Source organism: Mesoplodon bidens (assembly GCF_964165515.1).
Source record: "Mesoplodon bidens genome assembly, chromosome: 7".
NCBI lineage: Eukaryota > Metazoa > Chordata > Mammalia > Artiodactyla > Ziphiidae > Mesoplodon > Mesoplodon bidens.
Window position 1 is genome coordinate 72307440 of NC_138164.1, and position 17938 is coordinate 72325377.

Sequence of the window (17938 nt, forward strand, 5' to 3'; positions counted from 1 at the left end):
GCTTATTTCCCCAAAAGATTTGAGACATCTATGCTGCAAGGACAAGTGCTTCAAGACACAACACCATCAGTAAACTAAAGGACAAAAGGCAGACGGTAAAAGGGAGGGTGGGGGGAACTTATTTTTCCAAGAAATTAGCTTAAGAAAGGCCCAGAACTTAGTTCTGAGCTTCTTAGTAAACTAGGTAGCGAGAGAAAGAGGCTGAGTTATAGAGCTTGCCATTTTCTAGCACAGATGTTCTCAGTTGTATTAGATAGAACAATTCTTCTTTTTATTAATTAAAAAATTTTTTTTAAATTTATTTATTTAATTTATTTTTTTTTGGCTGCATTGGGTTTTCATTGCTGTGTGCAGGCTTTCTCTAGTTGGGGCTACTCTTCGCTGTGTTGCGCTGGCTTCTCATTGTTGTGGCTTCTCTTGTTGTGGACCATGGGCTCTAGGCTCGCGGGCTCAGTACTTGTGGCTCGTGGGCTCTAGAGCGCAGGGTCAGTAGTTGTGGCGCACGGGCTTAGTTGCTCCAAGGCATGTGGGATCTTCCCGGACCAGGGCTCGAACCCGTGTCCCTTGCATTGGCAGGCAGATTCTTAACCACTGCGCCACCAGGGAGGCCCTCTTTTTTTATAACAAATATTTTGCAATGCCTTCTTATTATCCTGAAATGAGGTTTATGGATAATACACCATATAAGACAGCATAACATTTAAAATGAATATAAAGTCATAACTCTAGTATATCAGAGAAATTAAAGGTAAGTACTGTATAGTAAAATAATACATATTTTAACACGTATATGTCCAGGCATGACTATGCTGGAAGGCAAATAAAGTTACCACATGCTTTATCTATAGGAAGAATCACTTTGAATGCAACAGCTACAAATGCAGCTTAGTTCAGGTGTGTTGGCTACTCAGCTACCACCAGCCTAATTGGTGGTGATGATATAATTTTCCTAACTGGTGAAGAATTCTTCTTAAATCCTGAAAAAGAGCACAGTCTCCCCCCAATTTACTTGGGTTTTAAATTCTTAGGAAATTAAGTGATATTGAAATTGAACAAAAATTTCTTTGTATTTACATGTAAAGTGGATTTTTTTCTAGGCTCATAAGCAGCCTTTTTTTTTTTTTTCCTTCTTACATGGAAGTCTGATGAGATATGAAAAATGGTGCAGAATGTGGAACAGTTTTCACTGTGCAGGACTGCCCTGTGCATTGCAGGCTGCAGAGCATCTCTGGTCTCTGCCCACACTACGTGCCAGAACTTCTTCCCTCCCACCATTGGGACAACCACTTTAGAAATCCGCTTGGCATTATTTGTTAAAATCTGCATTTCTCATGACCCAGTCATCTACTCCTAGTTATATACATATCAGAAATGAGTACATATGTGCATCAAAAATTGTGTTCAAGAATGTTTGCAGCAACATTATTCCTAATGGCTCCAAATGGAAACAACTCACATCCCCTCAACAGAGGAATGGATAAATAGTGCCATAGTCACACAAAGGAATAACATGCAACATTGAAAATGAACAAATTGCTACTGCAGAAATCACGGAGAAATCTCACAACGTTTAGTGACAGAGCCACACACAGAATACATACTGTATGATTCCAAAAGTTCAAAAACAGGTAAAACTAATTTATAGTATTTGTTGGAATAATGCCTGGTGGGGGAATGAAGTGCGTTTCTGTGGTACTGATGGAGTTCTATTTCTTGATCTGGATGGGGTTTACATGGGTGTATTTGCTTTGTGATAATTCATTATCAGCAGAGGAGAGAGTATGAAAACAATTCTACAGGATGAGATTGGTTAAGTGTAAAAGGAAGGGGGAAAAATGACTGTAATGAAAAAAAAAAAAAGTCAACTACCTCCCCAAACCTCCTGCCCTCCATTTCCTATGACGGGAGCCTAGAAAAAATCAAACCCGAGAAACAAATTCCGGCTCACACTCAAACCCTCAAACAGACCCAGAGACTCAAAAGTCCATCACTCGGGGCAAAAGGTTATTCCCAGATTTTGTCCAAGGTGATTACAAAAGCGACCAAGTATCTTCGCTGCTCAGGGTAAGAGGGTAAGGAAAAAAGAAAGTTAAAAAAACATTAAGTTACTTACCAATCTCTTCCCGGCATCACCCAGGCCACCTGGGACCCGACCCGATCCACCTAAGGGGGCGGGGCCGAGGCCCTACTCTGACTCCCTGGCAACGGAGCAAGCCTTTGTTGTGTCCTAGCAACAGGCTCCTCCCTCCCCTTGGCTGGAATTCCCTCCCTCTGTCCCCTACCTTGCTCACCGCTCCCGAATACACTCTCACTGGGCCACTTGGTGGTCCTGAGGGCTTGGATTTGCACTTTCTGATTCAAGCGCCAGACAGATCTCTGAGTTTCTGTACTGGGAGCCTTTCCGGGAGAGCCAGATGGGGGAAGGACGGCGAGAAAAAAACGTTTAAGAAAAAAAAAAATTAAGATTTGGTAATTTTTATTTTTAAGACACATCCAAATTTCCCAGGAGAGTGGGAAAATCACGTTTGTGTAAACTCCATATAAAGAGGGAAGAAAAGACACCCTTTGAAGACCCAGCCTACTGGGGACTGGAGATGTTGGACACCATCGTCCCTTCCCCGCAGGACCTAGGCCGGCACAAGCGGCACACGCCGCCCTCGCTGAGCAAGGAGGGTAAGCGACATGGGGCAGGGGGCCCTGGGAATGAAACTTTATCTGCTTGGGGGTCAAGGCGGAGACCTTCTTCCCTATCCCTTGTCTCTGGCGGGCCTTGAGTGGCCGTGTTGCCTTGGCAGCCTCACGCTGGACGTCCAAATACACTTTCTTTATTGACTTCTTTAATGAGAGAAAGGGGCCAGCTGAGGGTTTTTATACATTTATTTATTTCACTTTTGGCTGCCTTGGGTCTTCGTTGCTGACAGCGGGCTTTCTTTAGTTGTGGTGAGTGGGGCTACTCTTCCTTGCCGTGCGTGGGCTTCTCATTGCGGTGGCTTTTCTTGCGGAGCACAGGCTCTAGAGCGCAGGCTCAGTAGTTGTGGCGCACGGGCTTAGTTGCTCCGTGGCATGTGGGATCTTCCTGGACCAGGGCTCTAACCGTGCCCCTTGCATTGGCAGGCGGATTCTTAACCACTGCGCCACCAGGGAAGCCCTATGGTTAAACTCTTATTATTTTGTCTTGCTTGACTGTTTTCCTTCGTTTTTGCATTTTCTCACTTCTCTGATTAAATTTGCTCTTTGGAACTCAGGGGAGGCCTAGGAGGATAAAGCTTTCCTACAAGCAATAGGCAGGGGACACAGAGGGTGGGGGGTTTGTCCCTGCAAAGGCCCCACAGCATCCTGCTAGGTTTCAGAATTTAGTAGGTGAAATGGATCAGTTGAATAGGGAGTGGAGGGGAGGTGAGAGTGTTCTTGGCAGAGAGAATAGCAAGATCAAAAGCTCTGGAGGGAGGGAGCCTGGTGTGATTGAGGAGCTGAAAGAAGGTCAACATGCTCTGTAGCGCTATAGCTGCACTAAGGAATGTGTTCATAAAGAGTCTGGAGGGAAATGGAGGGGTCAGGTTAGGCGTGACCTCATAAGTCACATTAAGGATGTTGGCTTTTATGTTCAGCCTGAGGGAAAGCTGCTACGTGTTTTGAGTGGAGCTAAAGGAGGAGCTGAATAACATGGTCAAATTTGCATTTTGAGAAGACTGGTCTGGTGGCAATGTGGAGAATGAATTGGAGGGTCAAGAATGCCTATAACAGTAACCTAAGTGGGAATGAGTCATCTGAATTCACTCTTGGTTTGAGTTGGTAACAGTAAAAATGGAGAGAAGTGGACAGACTGAAAGGCTATTTGGAGAAAAACTCTACAAATTATAGCAATGGACTGGATATAGAGGTGACAGAGAAGGGGAGTTTCAAGGATGCCTTCTGAGTCCCCAGCTTATATAACTGAGTAAATGATGGGGCCATTTGTTGAGATTGAAACCCTGGGAAAAGGACAACATTTAAGGGAAGGAAAATCCAAGTTAAAGTGCCTTCGTGAGATATCCAAGAAGGCAGTTGGGTACACAGGTCTGCAACCTCAAAAGACCAGAGGGTGTCTGGGCTTCTAAGTAAACATTTGGGGTCATCTGCATATTGGTGGTCATTAAAGCCCTGGGCATAGATGTGACTGCTTAGGCAGAAAGTATAGAGTGAAAAGGGAAGGCAGCTTGGGGTTGTGTCTTGAGAAACTGCAACATTTAATGGCTGGGTTGAGGAAGGTAAGCTTGCAAAGGAGACTGAGAAGAAATACCTAGAGAGGCAAAAAGAAAACCCAGGAGAGGGTAGTGTCACAAAAGCCAAAAGGACAGGGGCTTAAAGGAGGAGGGAGTGGTCAGAGAGGTGAACAATTAAACAAGTCCATTGAATTTATTGACAAGGAGACCATTGGTGATTTCAGCAAGAGCTTTATTGATTGAATGACAGAAGCAGAAGTCAAATGACTATTTACTTAACTTTCACAAATGACCCACTGTAAAGGAGATGAAGATAAACTCCCAGTATCAGCAAAACACACAAATTAATTTTTCATCATTGTGTGTGTTGAGGCCTGCTGCTTTCATATGTTTCACCAAAGTTTAATATTATGTAGTTATAGTACTTAGAGGGTACCATCATCATTTTACAGATGTGAACTGGTTGAAACTATTGAAGACTACACAGCCAGCAATCCATGAAGGCAGGAAGGCTGTAGGTCTTCAGACACACAGCACACTGGTGTTTCCACTGTACTGTGCTCTGGGAATATGTTTCCTTGTCCAAATCACTCTGTAATAATTTGCTGTGCTTGTATATCAGTATTTTAATTTTAGAAGATGTTTTATAAAGTCAGGGGGCTTGTCTTTTGATATTAATATCTATTTCAAGTATACATTATTCTATAATTTACATAATGGGCACTTGGCCCTTTTTTTAATAATGATTATATATAGAGTATTCCTGCTTGGAATACATTTGGCACTGTGTTTAAACATATGGTTTTGAATGCACAAAATGTTTAGAATTTGAAGTCAGATGAAGGTTGATTTGAATATAGAAGGTATGTTCAGGGATCATTTCTTGTGATTCTTGGTATTTCAATATTTGATTAAAATAAATAATAACCTTAGATTTCCTAAAAATATAAAAGTAGCATATTCTTTAATTTGCTTTTTAGACTGGATTAAAATTATTTTTCTTTTGAGATTTAGTGATACCTTTTCTGACACTTTGGGATATAGAAAACATCAAAGTTAGAAATCACAGTCTGTAAGATTTCCAAATCTATTCCATTTGAATTGCAGGAGTCTAAAACTTTCTAAAGGAAATCTTGTACATGTTTTCCTTTTCCTTCAGTGAAAAATATCAAATTTCAGTTTAGAATAATAACTCTGCTCTTATATGACTTTGCCTATTAGATTTTATAGAGTAAAAGGACACAGGGGACTTGAATGTATCATTCAAATGAGGAAAGACAATCTTCAAATTTCTAATTAAGCTCAGTCAAGTCTTTCCACTAGGGTTTGGTTGCAAGCTATCTAGTTTCTCCTGGCCCTAATTAAATCATTTCCTTTGGTTAGATTGTTTTCCTGAAATTTGAGCTTCATATCATGAGTCTAGGTGAAAGGCTTCACAGTTTTGCTTTGAAAAGTCTCCATGTAAGTCTGGATATTGAGATTCTGTATCATTAGTGAATTAATAATATTTTTAGTCATGATGAAAATTTGAACTCAGAAAACAGTTTGGACTGTTTGAAAGCCCTTCTTAGTTCTTAGCAGCCAGCAGTAGAATCCTTTTGTCTGCGGGGGGAGGAGCAGTGGGAAATGCAGTAGGATGGGATAGAATAGAAGAAATACCTGATTATCGTAAACTGTATATCCGTGGTTTGGAGTGCAGGGCAGAATCTTGGCATTTGGCTCACTGTAGCATGGTGACTGAGTACGTTTCCATCACCCGACTTTTTCCTAGATGCTCATAAGAGTCACTGCTACTTCTTGTTGCCTAACCTGCTCTTTCCCTGGTATATTAAAAATATTTATAACCCTGATATACTGGATTAAAAGATTGCAATTTTCTGCTGTAGGTAGTGGTTTAAACCATTAGGAAAATCAGTTATACCAATAAATCAAGCAGTTTCTAAAATGGGGAAAGAATCCGTTTTTGTCCCCAACTGCATCTATGATCTGAGGTGGCAACCTGGTAAATGCCACTGTTCTTGATCCTTTATTTTGAGAATTAAAACATAACACTCTTTTCATTTGTCAAGAGTTCATCAGTGAAACGTATCTGTAATAAACTCCTGACTAGGTTTGGAATGGAAATGTCAACACAGACATAGTTTTCTATATTTATGAATATTAGTTATAACTAGAGTATACCTTCATATCATACATTAACACTTGAGTTATTGGCAACTACTTATTTTTCTACCACAGTTTTTTGGGAACACAGCTCAGAACAAGAAAATAAGCCTAGAAGGCCTCCCTTTGACCATTCAAAAGCAGAAAGTGCAAAGTACTAGTGGCAGAGAGAAGCAACAGCTGGAGGCCACCAGTGACAAATGAGAGTGAAAAGCAGAGTCAAGAATTTAGCCAAAATAGAAGTACAGAAACAGTTAGTGTACAGACAGCAGCCTTTCACGCCTTAGTGGCCCCTGGTCATCTTCCTGTGTTATAGAATGGTGCAAGAATGAATGTTCATGTTAATCAGATACTAGAGTAGACCCTTAGAGGTTTGTTGAATGGGTCATTAATAAAAGGCTATATTATACTTGGTTAACTCTATTTATAGAATAAAGGGAAAGGAGTGACAGATTTCCCTTTATTCTAGGAAGATTTTCTTCAGAAATTTCTTCTTCTTCCCCTCCCCCTCCTCCCTTCCTCCCTTTCTCCCATCCTCTTCCTCCTCCTCCTTCACATTTTGGGAACTTAAAGGGGTAGCTTTACTTACCAGGAAAATTAACTTTGGAGAATTACCTTATTTTCTGTTAATTCTAAATTAATTAGAAATTACTGTTATTGTATTCTGCATTTACATTTTATTTTTTAATTTTTAATTTTTTTTTTTCTTTTTTCCTGCGGTACGCAGGCCTCTCACTGTTGTGGCCTCTCCCGTTGCGGAGCACAGGCTCCGGACGCGCAGGCTCAGCGGCCATGGCTCATGGCCCCAGCCGCTCCGTGGCATGTGGGATCTTCCCAGACCGGGGCACGAACCTGTGTCCCCTGCATCGGCAGGAGGACTCTTAACCACTGCGCCACCAGGGAAGCCCCGTACATTTTAATTTATTAACACTAAGATACTATCACAGGGGTGCTCTCATAAATTATTTTTTGTTTCCTTTGAATTTCAGAAGTCTCTACTATTTGGGGGAATGTGTCAGAATTCGTGGAACGGCAGCTATCCCTACACAAGGTAGGATTTATACTTTAGTTTTAATGTAGGAGGTCAAAGAATCTTTCCGCCTTTGTCTCATGTAGTTTTGCTGGGAGCAGGATAGCAGACTTTAGAGCCACTCAGTTTAACTTGCGGTTTTGGGATTTTATGATGCTCACACTTAGGACTTGTGGGTAGTAGATTTAACAAACACGGATTTCACCCTTAGGTAATGACTTTGAAAGTTCTGCTCCCCTGGTGATAGGAAATGTATCGCTGGTCAGCCCGGGTGCCTGTAGACAAAGTAGGTGAATTCTGTTCACCTGTGATCTGATAGTCCTGGCGTGGCTGTAGAAGGATATGACGCTTTTTGTTTTGCCTCTTTGCGGGGGATGGATTTTAATTGAAATATAAGAAGGCAGTCAGGAACTGAACTCAACTTGCCAAAAGTGAGAAACTTTGCCCAGGGCTGGGCTATTTCCTCCCATCAGGTCTTCAGTTTGGAGGCCAAAGAACTGATCGGAGATTTGGGGAGTTTGGAGGGAACTGGGATGTTGTGAAAGTTTTATACCCTGCTCAGAGGTCCCAATATGACAGCTCTTGAGCTGAAGTCATCCTTGAAACCTGTTTTATTTGGTCCGATAATTTGAATTAGTCATGGGCACTTAAAATTGGAAGAGTTTATACAAAGTTTTGTATTTATTTTCTCAAAAAAATCAGCAGATTAACGATACCAGTTTTCCTTCCCTACATGTGACACTTGGCTGGAGCTGACAAGGGGCTTTCCCCTTAGACGGGACATGCACTCCTTAGCCATCACATTCTCTGGCTTGATACCTTTACTCTGTTGCATTCTTTCTTTGCTCCTGTAGGCATTTAAGTTTGTAACCCTTGATGTATGATATTTCCAGGAAGACAGACACCCAGTGTGAGAGCCAGGAGTGTTTGCTTCTACCCTCAGCCAAGATCACCACACTGCAGCATGTGTCTTGGATGTTTTGTGTTGTCTGATTTTAAGTGAGGGACAAAAAAACTAAAAGAATGAGAAAGCAGAGATTCCCATGACCCCTTAAATCCCCCTCTGATGGCAAGGGATTAAAATTTAAAATGTCACACAATTTAGGACAATTGTAATCTTAGATATAGATTAAAAGCAGCTATGGCATCCATACAAGTTTTCTTAGTCCTCATAGCCTTTGAATGATATGGAGATGAAGGATCAGAAAAGCATTGTGGACTGATATATTTTATACTTATTTGAAAACTTAGAGTCATAAAATACTAAAGCTGTAAGGAATCATAAAGATCATTGAATTTTAAGGCCCAGCCTTAAAATTTTCTTCATGTTTTTTGGGATAACAGTGCTAAGGATTATTTTTCTTTACATTTACAGTGAATTCTCTTTGTTGTTTTTTTTCCCCTTCTTTGTCCGCTCAGGGAGTTCAGATTCCAGGACTTGGAACTTTCACTTTCACGAGACAAAAACTGGAGGTGGGAAACAACAAGTTTATTCTAATTCAGAGGCCCATATTTATCATGGCAGAGAAGTTAGTAAAGACCCATGGACTCATACAAAACAAAGTACATACTCCCGGTAAATATATTTCATTTTTAAGACTTTCCCAGAAGGTGACCAGCCTGGGGATAAAAATGAAAGGGCAAAGCTTGCCCAGTTGCTGCTTTATTGGTTTCTGATTTGAGGAGCTCTCTTTTCACGTGATACATTTGGTAGAGGGAGCGGCCAAGGTAGGAAATTATATACAGTCTTCCTGCGGGCCATTTTAAACCTCAGTAGCTTAAAACCTGATGTGACATCAAGGCAGATTTATATAAAAGCCACGTCACCAAGTCATACAGATTTTTATTCATATTTCAGATGCTAAGAAATTAAAAGTGGTTATAAAGAAGAGAAAGTTAGTTAGGGTCACAGGTTGGAAGAATCGCAGTTAATATCAGCTAGGAAAAGATTACTGTGTTTCTATTGTATATAATCTAAATTATTAAAATTTAAAAGTTATTAGAAGCTTAATAATTCCGTAAAGACTTAACACTGTATACACCTTTCACACCCTAAAATCTTCCTTCTTTCTTCCCTTCCTTGTTCCCTCCCTCCCTTCCTCCCTCTTTTCCTTCCTTCCTTCCTCCCTCCCTTCCCTCCTTCCTTCCTTCCTTCCACAAATATTTACTGAGAGCCAACTATGTGCCAGGCCTTGTTCCAGGTGCTAGGGACATAGTGGGAGACGTGATGCCTGCCACAGGACGCTTGAATTCCAGCTTTAATGTGTGTCTTTGTGACACCTGCCCTGGTTACTTAGAGGCCTTTGGGGGCTTCCTTCTTAATTTCTGGTTGTGTTCCTTTTGATCTTCCTTATCATGCCCTCGTGCATCAGACTCATATATGGATGAAGAGAGATCGTCTACCCCCAATACCAACAGGTGAAAAGGCTGAAACTTTCCTTTATGTTAACAACCCTGAAGGTTAATTTTCAGAGTAACTTTCCACCTAAAAATGATCTATTGGAAAAACAAACAAACACCAATAAACTCTACTTAGAATTCATTATGCATATATTCTGTATGGTGAGTTTGACGGATTTTCCAGCCTATTTTTTAACCTAGAATTTTATGACAGAAGAAATATAATATCCGAATTCATCAAAAACCTACCAAATGAAGTGAAAATAAAGCCAATTTTTTTTGCAAAAACATTAGTGCCTTAGAACAGGGCTTATTTTGCATCTTGGATTTTGTAGTGTGGTCCAAAAAAGTACTTTAGATTTATAATTAATTTTTTTAGGAGGTGGAGGAAATTTCAGAATTAAACATGTATGATTGAACTCATTCATAAGAACAAAGACAGTTTAGCTTTTTTTCTGGCCATGCTGCACGGCTTGTGGGATCTTAGTTCCCCAACCAGGGATCGAACCCGGGCCCTTGGCAGTGAAAGTACGTAGTCCTAACCACTGGACCGCCAGGGAATTCCCGACAGTTTAGCTTTGGGGTGACAATTCTTTTTTTTTTGCGGTACGTGGGCCTCTCACTGTTGTGGCCTCTCCCATTGCGGAGCACAGACTCCGGACGCGTAGGCTCAGCGGCCATGGTTCACGGGCCCAGCCCCTCCGCGGCATGTAGGATCTTCCCGGACCGGGGCACGAACCTGTGTCCCCTGCATCGGCAGGCGGACTCTCAACCACTAGGCCACCAGGGAAGCCCGGGGTGACAATTCTTCATCATTAATTAGGTAACTAATCAAACATTGTACAGTGATTCTTAAAGATTATTAAGACATGGTCCTTGCTTTGAAGAGCTCAGAATGTAGCATGGTAGATAAATATATAAGAAAATGATGCAACATGATTAAGTCCTGTAAAAGCAACATTGATCAGGACTGGATCATTGAGCAGAACTGGATCAATGCCACGGGAGCCCAGAGGGGAGGATGCCTAACTCTGCTTGGGGAGATTTAGGAGGATGACATGCCAGGAGGTCTTAAAGGATGATAAGATTTTGCTGGCAGTGGAAGGCATTTCAGGAACAGTATAAACAATTCAAGCATCAGGGAAAGAGTGAAGCCTGTTAAGGGAATAACAGGTGCTTCTGTGTGGCCAGGGCATTTGACTGTGGAGGCAAGTAAAGGGAAGTAAGACGTTTGTAAGTGTGAAATTGTGAGGAGCCTTATATGGTTTGATAAGGACTATGGAATTCATCCTCTAGGCACTTAGGAGCCACTGACATTTTTTGAGCAGGGGATTATCTGTATTGGTCCAGTTTTTAGTTCAGGAAGGTAGCTCTTTTAAGTAAAGTAGTTTGGTAAAATATGTGAAAGCCTGAATGAAGGCAGTGGCAATCAGGAGGAAGATGAGGGAATCTACTCATGAGATATTTCAGATGTAGAACTGGTGGGATTTGGTTACCAGTGGAGAACGGTGGGTACAAGAGGAAGGAAGGTATTTAGGATGACTCAGATTTCTCAGAGAATAGATGGATACTCATGCCATTAACTGCCATAGAGAATGAAGGGGAAAGGCAGGCTGTGGTGGCAGATAAAATAATGAGTCTGCTTTTGGACATGTTGAATTTGAGATTCCTGTCAGGATGTTTAGGTATAGATAATTTCAGAGGTCAGGATTAAGATAAATTTACCCAGGAGACAATATAAAGTAAGAAGAGGAGACCGACAAAGACAAAATCCTAAGATGGTGTTAAAACAAACACCATCTTATAAGAAGCAGAAGGGGAAGGAAGCCAGCAAAAGAGACCAAGGAGGAAGAAATTGGAAAGCCAAGAGTGGTGCCATGGATACAAGAGAAAAGCGAGGGTATAGCCCACAGAAGTTACAGAGAAGTCATGAGAATGAGATTTGCAATGTCTCTGCTGGCTTGTCCATCATGACAGCATCCTTATATAAATGGGCTGGAAGACAGATTGCAGATAGGCGTTGGGCAAATGGGAGGGGAGAATCTGGGGGGAGATGGTATAGAATCACCATTAAATTGTGCAGGAGGCTGTGGGCTGATATAGGGAAGCTTGTGTATTGTAGAGCTGGTAAGTCTCATCATCGAGCAGTAGTAGACATTGGAAAGGCTCTAAATTAATGTTTTGCCGAGTGAATGTTTAGAATGCCCCTATCTTCTCTCTGTCCTGGTCCTCTATCAGTGGACCTTGTCTACTGTCTCTCTTTCAATTTATCATCTTGATCATCTTTCCTATTTTCCCTCTTTTCTGACTTGTGGACCGTGCATAGCTCCTATATCTGTTCTAGTTGAATAGACCCTGTGCTTACTTTCATGCTAGATATAACCATATTCCCCCGCACTGCCATTTATGGACTCCTTAGAGAGGAAAAGCTGTCTGCAAGTCACTCAGACTGATACCCTCTGATAAGACCCACTTTTGTTTGAAAGGTGACTTCTAGTGGAGATAACTATCTTTTCAAAACACTTAATGTTTGTAGATATTTATAATCATTTTAAAATGTTATGATAACTGGAGGAGAGAGGCAAATATTGCTGCAGCGTGTCCTGAAAGGGGACTGAAAACTTCAGAAAACCCCCTGATGAAGAGGAACAGTTAGTTATAAATATGTCTCCAAGAGAAAATAAAAATCTTGTCTGGAGTATTGCTTAGGAAGCTATTTGTTCTTATTTTGAGCAAAAAACATTCTGCTCTTAGAGAAAATTGTATTGATTAATATCTATTAATAGGGTACAACTAAAGGCTTCACATGGATAGTTCTATTTTTGAGTATTAAGTGAGAATCAGATAATTATTTGTGAGTGTGTATATGTCCTTGTTGTAATTTCCACTTCTTTCCCCTCACCCCAACTGTCTTTTTCTCCTCTAGGTGACATCCCAGTTGTTCCACTTAATTTTGTCATGATATCCCTAAAGAGTCCATTTAACAGAGATATGGTGGAAAGATGTGTGAAGGAGACGTTGCTTTTTTTATCACGATCCATTTCTACCAAACAAAACGTGGAGTTTACATTCAAAGGAATTGGGGTCCTCATGATCAGAGGTGGCAAAGTGAAGATGAGATTTCATAAGAACTTCCTTTTTACAATTGATGGAAGTGGGGCTTTGGCGAGAACCCTAGCAAATGTAAATTAATATTTTCCTACTCCTAACCCCTTTCCTGATTGTAGCTCTGAATCATCTGTAAATGGGTCATCTTTAAGAAAAACTAAGGTCGACATATATTAAATCGCAGTTACCCCAAGTCAAAGAAGTACTTGTTTATAGATGATTAACTCTCTGACAAAAAAGTTAGAGGGGCTAAGGAACTTTAAGTTTTAAGTCAATGCCACCTGAAAAATATAGTGATAGAAACTCTTATAATTCTGAACATTTTATAATACCTTATGGTTTAAAAAATTCTTCCACATATATTATTTCATTTGAGACTCAAAACATTGTAAAACCAGAATTATTATCCTGATTTTACCAATGAGAAAAATGGGGACTCAGAGAGGTTATGTGGCAACCTGAAGTCAGGGTGCCCTGCCGTAGAACTGAAATTCAAGCCCAGACTTCGTAATTACTCTTTTTGTGCTGATTACACTATTTTATTTCAATGAAAAATCGCATTCAAGTCATGTAAATGTATCTTTAGTTTTTAGTTTGCATTGTTGTAGAAGAAACTTCATAATTGACCCATCACTGTTAACCGTTATGTAGCTGGTGTGACCTTCATGCTAAGTTGGACATAGCAGACTTTAAGAAGGCAGTTAAACAGTCAATCAACAGGACTAACTGAATCTTAATGTACTAAGTTTGTATGAGCGAACTGGATTATCATGAATGTTATATAATCTTGTGTCCCACAGAGCAAAAGCCAGACTTTTAAATGAAAAAGCTATGAAAGGAAAGGTTATAAATATGGTTTAATTCTACCCTCTAATTTCTCCTTTCGTGGTGCTCTGGGATGAGTATTTAGGAGACGGAGTTGTGCACAATGAAGCTCTTGGTGTTTTCTCCACACCCTGGCTTCATACAGGATTGCTAAGAGGGATGCCAAACCTGTGTGTGAAAAGTGGAAACACACACACAAGTATCACCCTCTCTTTTTCATAAAAACATAGGCAAGATTTGCAAAACCAGAAGCAAGGCCAAAGTGCTGCTTCATCTCTCACCCTCAGGGATTCTACAGAAATTTGTAAGCTTCAATATGTGTTTAAAAGAGAGGATAATGTTTTAATTGGACTGCTGCACTCTAAGACGTACCTTTTAAGGAGCATTTTCCAAAAGAACTAGTCTTGGGAGATATTCTATGAAAAAACGGTCTGGAGGCCAAAGCACATGGGCATGTTAAAGGATCTAAGAGGTCTGGCTGGAAAGAAGCTGCTTTAACTGCCCGAATGTATTTAATCATGGAACTTTAGGTTGAGTCAATATTCATTAACGTCTATAAAACACATTTTGGGAAACTGCTATAAAGTTGTGAGAGTGACTGTTTTTCTCCCAGATGTTCCATAACGTAAACCTGAGTGCTGTCCTGCAGAAGAGCTCTCTTGGGAAGCTGTGTGCTAACTTCACTGATGCTGCTTTTCCTCGAAATATTTTTAAAACTTCTACTTTTGGAATCCCCTTCAAAGCCTTTTATAAACCATATCATTAATCCAAAAAGAATAATTTTATATATCATTCCATACTAGTATAATTTAATAATGTGATTATTATCTGTTATTATATATTTTATAACTTATATATTATAATTATATAATTATAATTTAAATCATATATAATATTATATATTAAAATATTATTATATATAATAATTATAATAGCCACTATTTGTGGAATGCTTATATGTGCTAGCCACTTATATACAGTACCTCATAAAAATCCTGTGAATCTGATCCTATTATGATCCCCATGTACCTAGGGCCTAAGGCTATGGGGCTGTTAGCAGTGTGAGGACTTAAACATGAAGATGCCTGACTCCAAAGCCCTTCTCTTGAGTGATTTGGGTCAGGAGTGGAATTAGCCAACTTGCTCATTTTCCTAAGAGTTTTAGTAAGTCGGCTGTCCTCTTAAAGATGTCTGAAAGGAGCTGTCAACTCTGAGGGCAGTTTCCAAGGAGGAAATGTTTCGAGAAAAGGCAGCATCAATGGAATTGGTATGCGACCATGCAGGGTGACTACTTTGACAAATGAGATCACTCCTCATTGCATTTTAAGCTCTAGGCTTTGAGCACTAAACAAAAATAACAGTAGAGAGTATCATGGTAGTCTGAGGCTTCTGAGCACCCTGTGGCTCTGATTTTTCTGTGTCCTAGACCACAGCCCAAGTATAACCTGTCTCTGTCCCTGTCTTCAGAGGCCTGACACTGTGGACTCAGTGTTGTCTAGCAGAGAATCCTTGGGGAAGCGGCCCAACAGCATGCTTTCATTTCCAAGGTCAGTGCTTTCCTCCACAGGTTCCTCCAGGCACAGCAATCCTTGGGGACCTATTGATGGAACTGGACAATGTGTCACACTTGAGTTTTCTAGCTCATGCTCTCTCTCTCTCCCTCTTTATCTCTCTCTGTTGCTCTCTCAGTGCTCCAACAAATAAGAGTTTATTGCATACACTTTCTGTAGTTAAGTTAAAAAACAACGGCACTTAGGATACTCTTTTTTTAAACTACTCTTGGTTCCCTGGAAATTTTCATACTACCTCCCACCAACCTTAGTCCTTGCAGTATTAGTAAAATTCTTCTCACCTGCTAGGCTTTGCTCTACCTTTCACCCCTTCTCTGACCTAGCTTCTTCCTTGTCCTGCAGTCTAGACTACCTCCTCTCTGAGCTCTGTTTTTTACCACTGAAGCAGCTAGAAAGACAAGGTACAGCTTCACTCCAAGAGCATAGTGGGCATTACCAGCGGCTGCTGCTGACAATGATTACAATAATGATAATGATAACAATAATGGTAATAATAACAGTAATAGTTATCATCTATGGAGCACTTACTAGATGCTAGGCATTGTTAAGAACTTTCTCAGTAGTCTTGTATTTAATCTTTACTACAAACATTTGAGATACATATTATAATTTTATTCATTTTATAGAGGAGCAAAATTAATTGTAATTCTTTTTTAAATTTTTAATTAAAAAATTTTATTGGAGTATAGTTGATTTACAGTGTTGTGTTAGTTTTAGGTGTACAGCATGTAATTTTAATTCTTTTTTTTTTTTTTTTAACAAGTAAAGTGACAGGATGCAGTATTAAAAGCACTGGAATAGGAGTCAGGAGACTTGGGTTTTATTTCCCGTTTGTTCATTACTTACCCATTATTAGCTCTTAATCATGTTTTTAATCTTAATTGCTGTGCCATTAACTACTACACATTTTGGGTAAAGGAAGTTTAGGAAATAGTAACCAGCTTCCCAAAGTATTATTTTCTCTCTCTCTCTCTTTTTTTCTTTCTCATGTTTTTGAGTCTGTGACATCCTCTTGTGTTTGTTGGTTTGGAACAAGTCCCTCCTGGAAAAACTGTATGCCACAGACCTCAGCAAAATCAGTGTAAGGGGGAGAATAAGGCTTAAAGATTAATGAGTCCAATCCCCTCATCTTACAGATGAAATGGTTACAAAACTGAGGGGCCAATCCAGAAATAAAACCATGGCTCCTGACTGTTTCAGTGTTGTTTCCATTGTAGCATGTTGCCTTACTCATTAAATATAAATCAGTGGTTTCCAAATAGTTTTATTTTGATTATATTTTGGAAGGCAAATTTGGCTGTCCTCTTGGACATAGTTTGGCTTAAGCAATCCAGGAGGGAAATAATTGCAGTTAGTTAAGGAACAGAGATGGAAGTTCCTGTCAAATAGAGAGCCTAGAAATGGACATGAGGACTCAAATATTCAAAACAACTGTAGGTGTTTCATTTATTTGAAGTTTGGCCCTTGAATTTATTGCAAGTACCACCTCTGCCCCACCCTTCCTTCCCAACTCTAACCCAGCACTCCGTTCCTGAGACCAAAGAAAATCTACAACTACACACACCAACTAAACAAACCCCTTCCTCCCTTGCCTTTGCAAGTCCCTCACTTTTGCCTGGGGAGAGGATGGAGAAGTGGGGAGGAGAAAGAGGGAGGAGAGGAGTGGTTATTTCTGGGCGTACCCTGCCTACCAGGCTATGAATCCTTGCCTTCAAGCTATCCAATGACTACCTTTCACTGTTTCAGGCCTATGGCATCTGGTTACAGAACTGGAAAAGACAAATTCAAGCTGATATAAAAAACAAAACTTAAATCCAGGCCTTCAAAGCAATTTATCTATATAAGAAGGGGGAGGGTCATGGTTGGCTCCCAAAGATAATGAGTCCATGATTTGTACTTATTAAATAAAAGCACTTGCCTCCTTGAGAGAAGTAGGCTTATTTCATTCAGAATCAGTGAGCAAGCTTGGCTGCTTCTCAGAACTGACAGTTTACACAGTCACCTATGGACAAATATCTTGGTTCATTCCTAGGATTGAGCCCAAGGAGATGGAGAAAAAACTGCCTATGGTGACCACTGTCGAAGGTGGACAGAATGGACAAAGGAAGAAGTTAAAAGACCAGTCAGACAAAGAAGGTGTCCGAGGTAGGTCGATGATTTCTGGGTATAATCTGTCACTCTTTACTACTTATGAGCCAAGCCGTACTGCTTAGCAACTCCTATGGCCAAAGTGAATAAAGTTAGTTTCATGAATAATCACTGTATTCTTCTCTCTAACAAACATCTTCTATTCCTGGAATCTTGTATCTCACCTTAACCACTTTATGACTCTCAGACTCTTAAACTGTGATCTCTTTGCTGGCTCTGCACGGCTCAAAACTCAGCTGCCTATGAGGTCCAGGCAGCTAACATAAATGCATGAACTGGGCTGGATGTCACATGATAGGGAGACATGTTAGCATAAATAATAATTTTTATGAAAAATGAAGAGAGGTAGTTTTATATCTTTGATATCTGGCTTTATAGAAGATAGTGGATTCTTATATCTGCGTCTTCATATAATCTGGTGTGATATGTTGTTTTGGTTGAAGCATGTGAAGAAAATCTTAGGACTTCAAAGACTTTTTGAAAGGGTCCTA

At 40.2% G+C, this 17938-nt stretch overlaps 1 protein-coding gene across 1 annotated transcript in view; it reads left to right on the plus strand.

Moving 5' to 3' along the window:
• Positions 1-2559: 2559 nt before the first annotated feature.
• Positions 2560-17938, plus strand: part of CCDC81 (coiled-coil domain containing 81) — a 36215-nt gene continuing 20836 nt past the window's right edge. The window contains exons 1-6 of the mRNA XM_081240872.1: positions 2560-2673; positions 7355-7416; positions 8815-8971; positions 12722-12978; positions 15196-15275; positions 17332-17444. Of these exons, the coding sequence (XP_081096998.1) occupies positions 2595-2673; positions 7355-7416; positions 8815-8971; positions 12722-12978; positions 15196-15275; positions 17332-17444 (748 nt within the window). The 5' untranslated portion in view covers positions 2560-2594. The remainder of the gene's footprint in view (positions 2674-7354; positions 7417-8814; positions 8972-12721; positions 12979-15195; positions 15276-17331; positions 17445-17938) is intronic.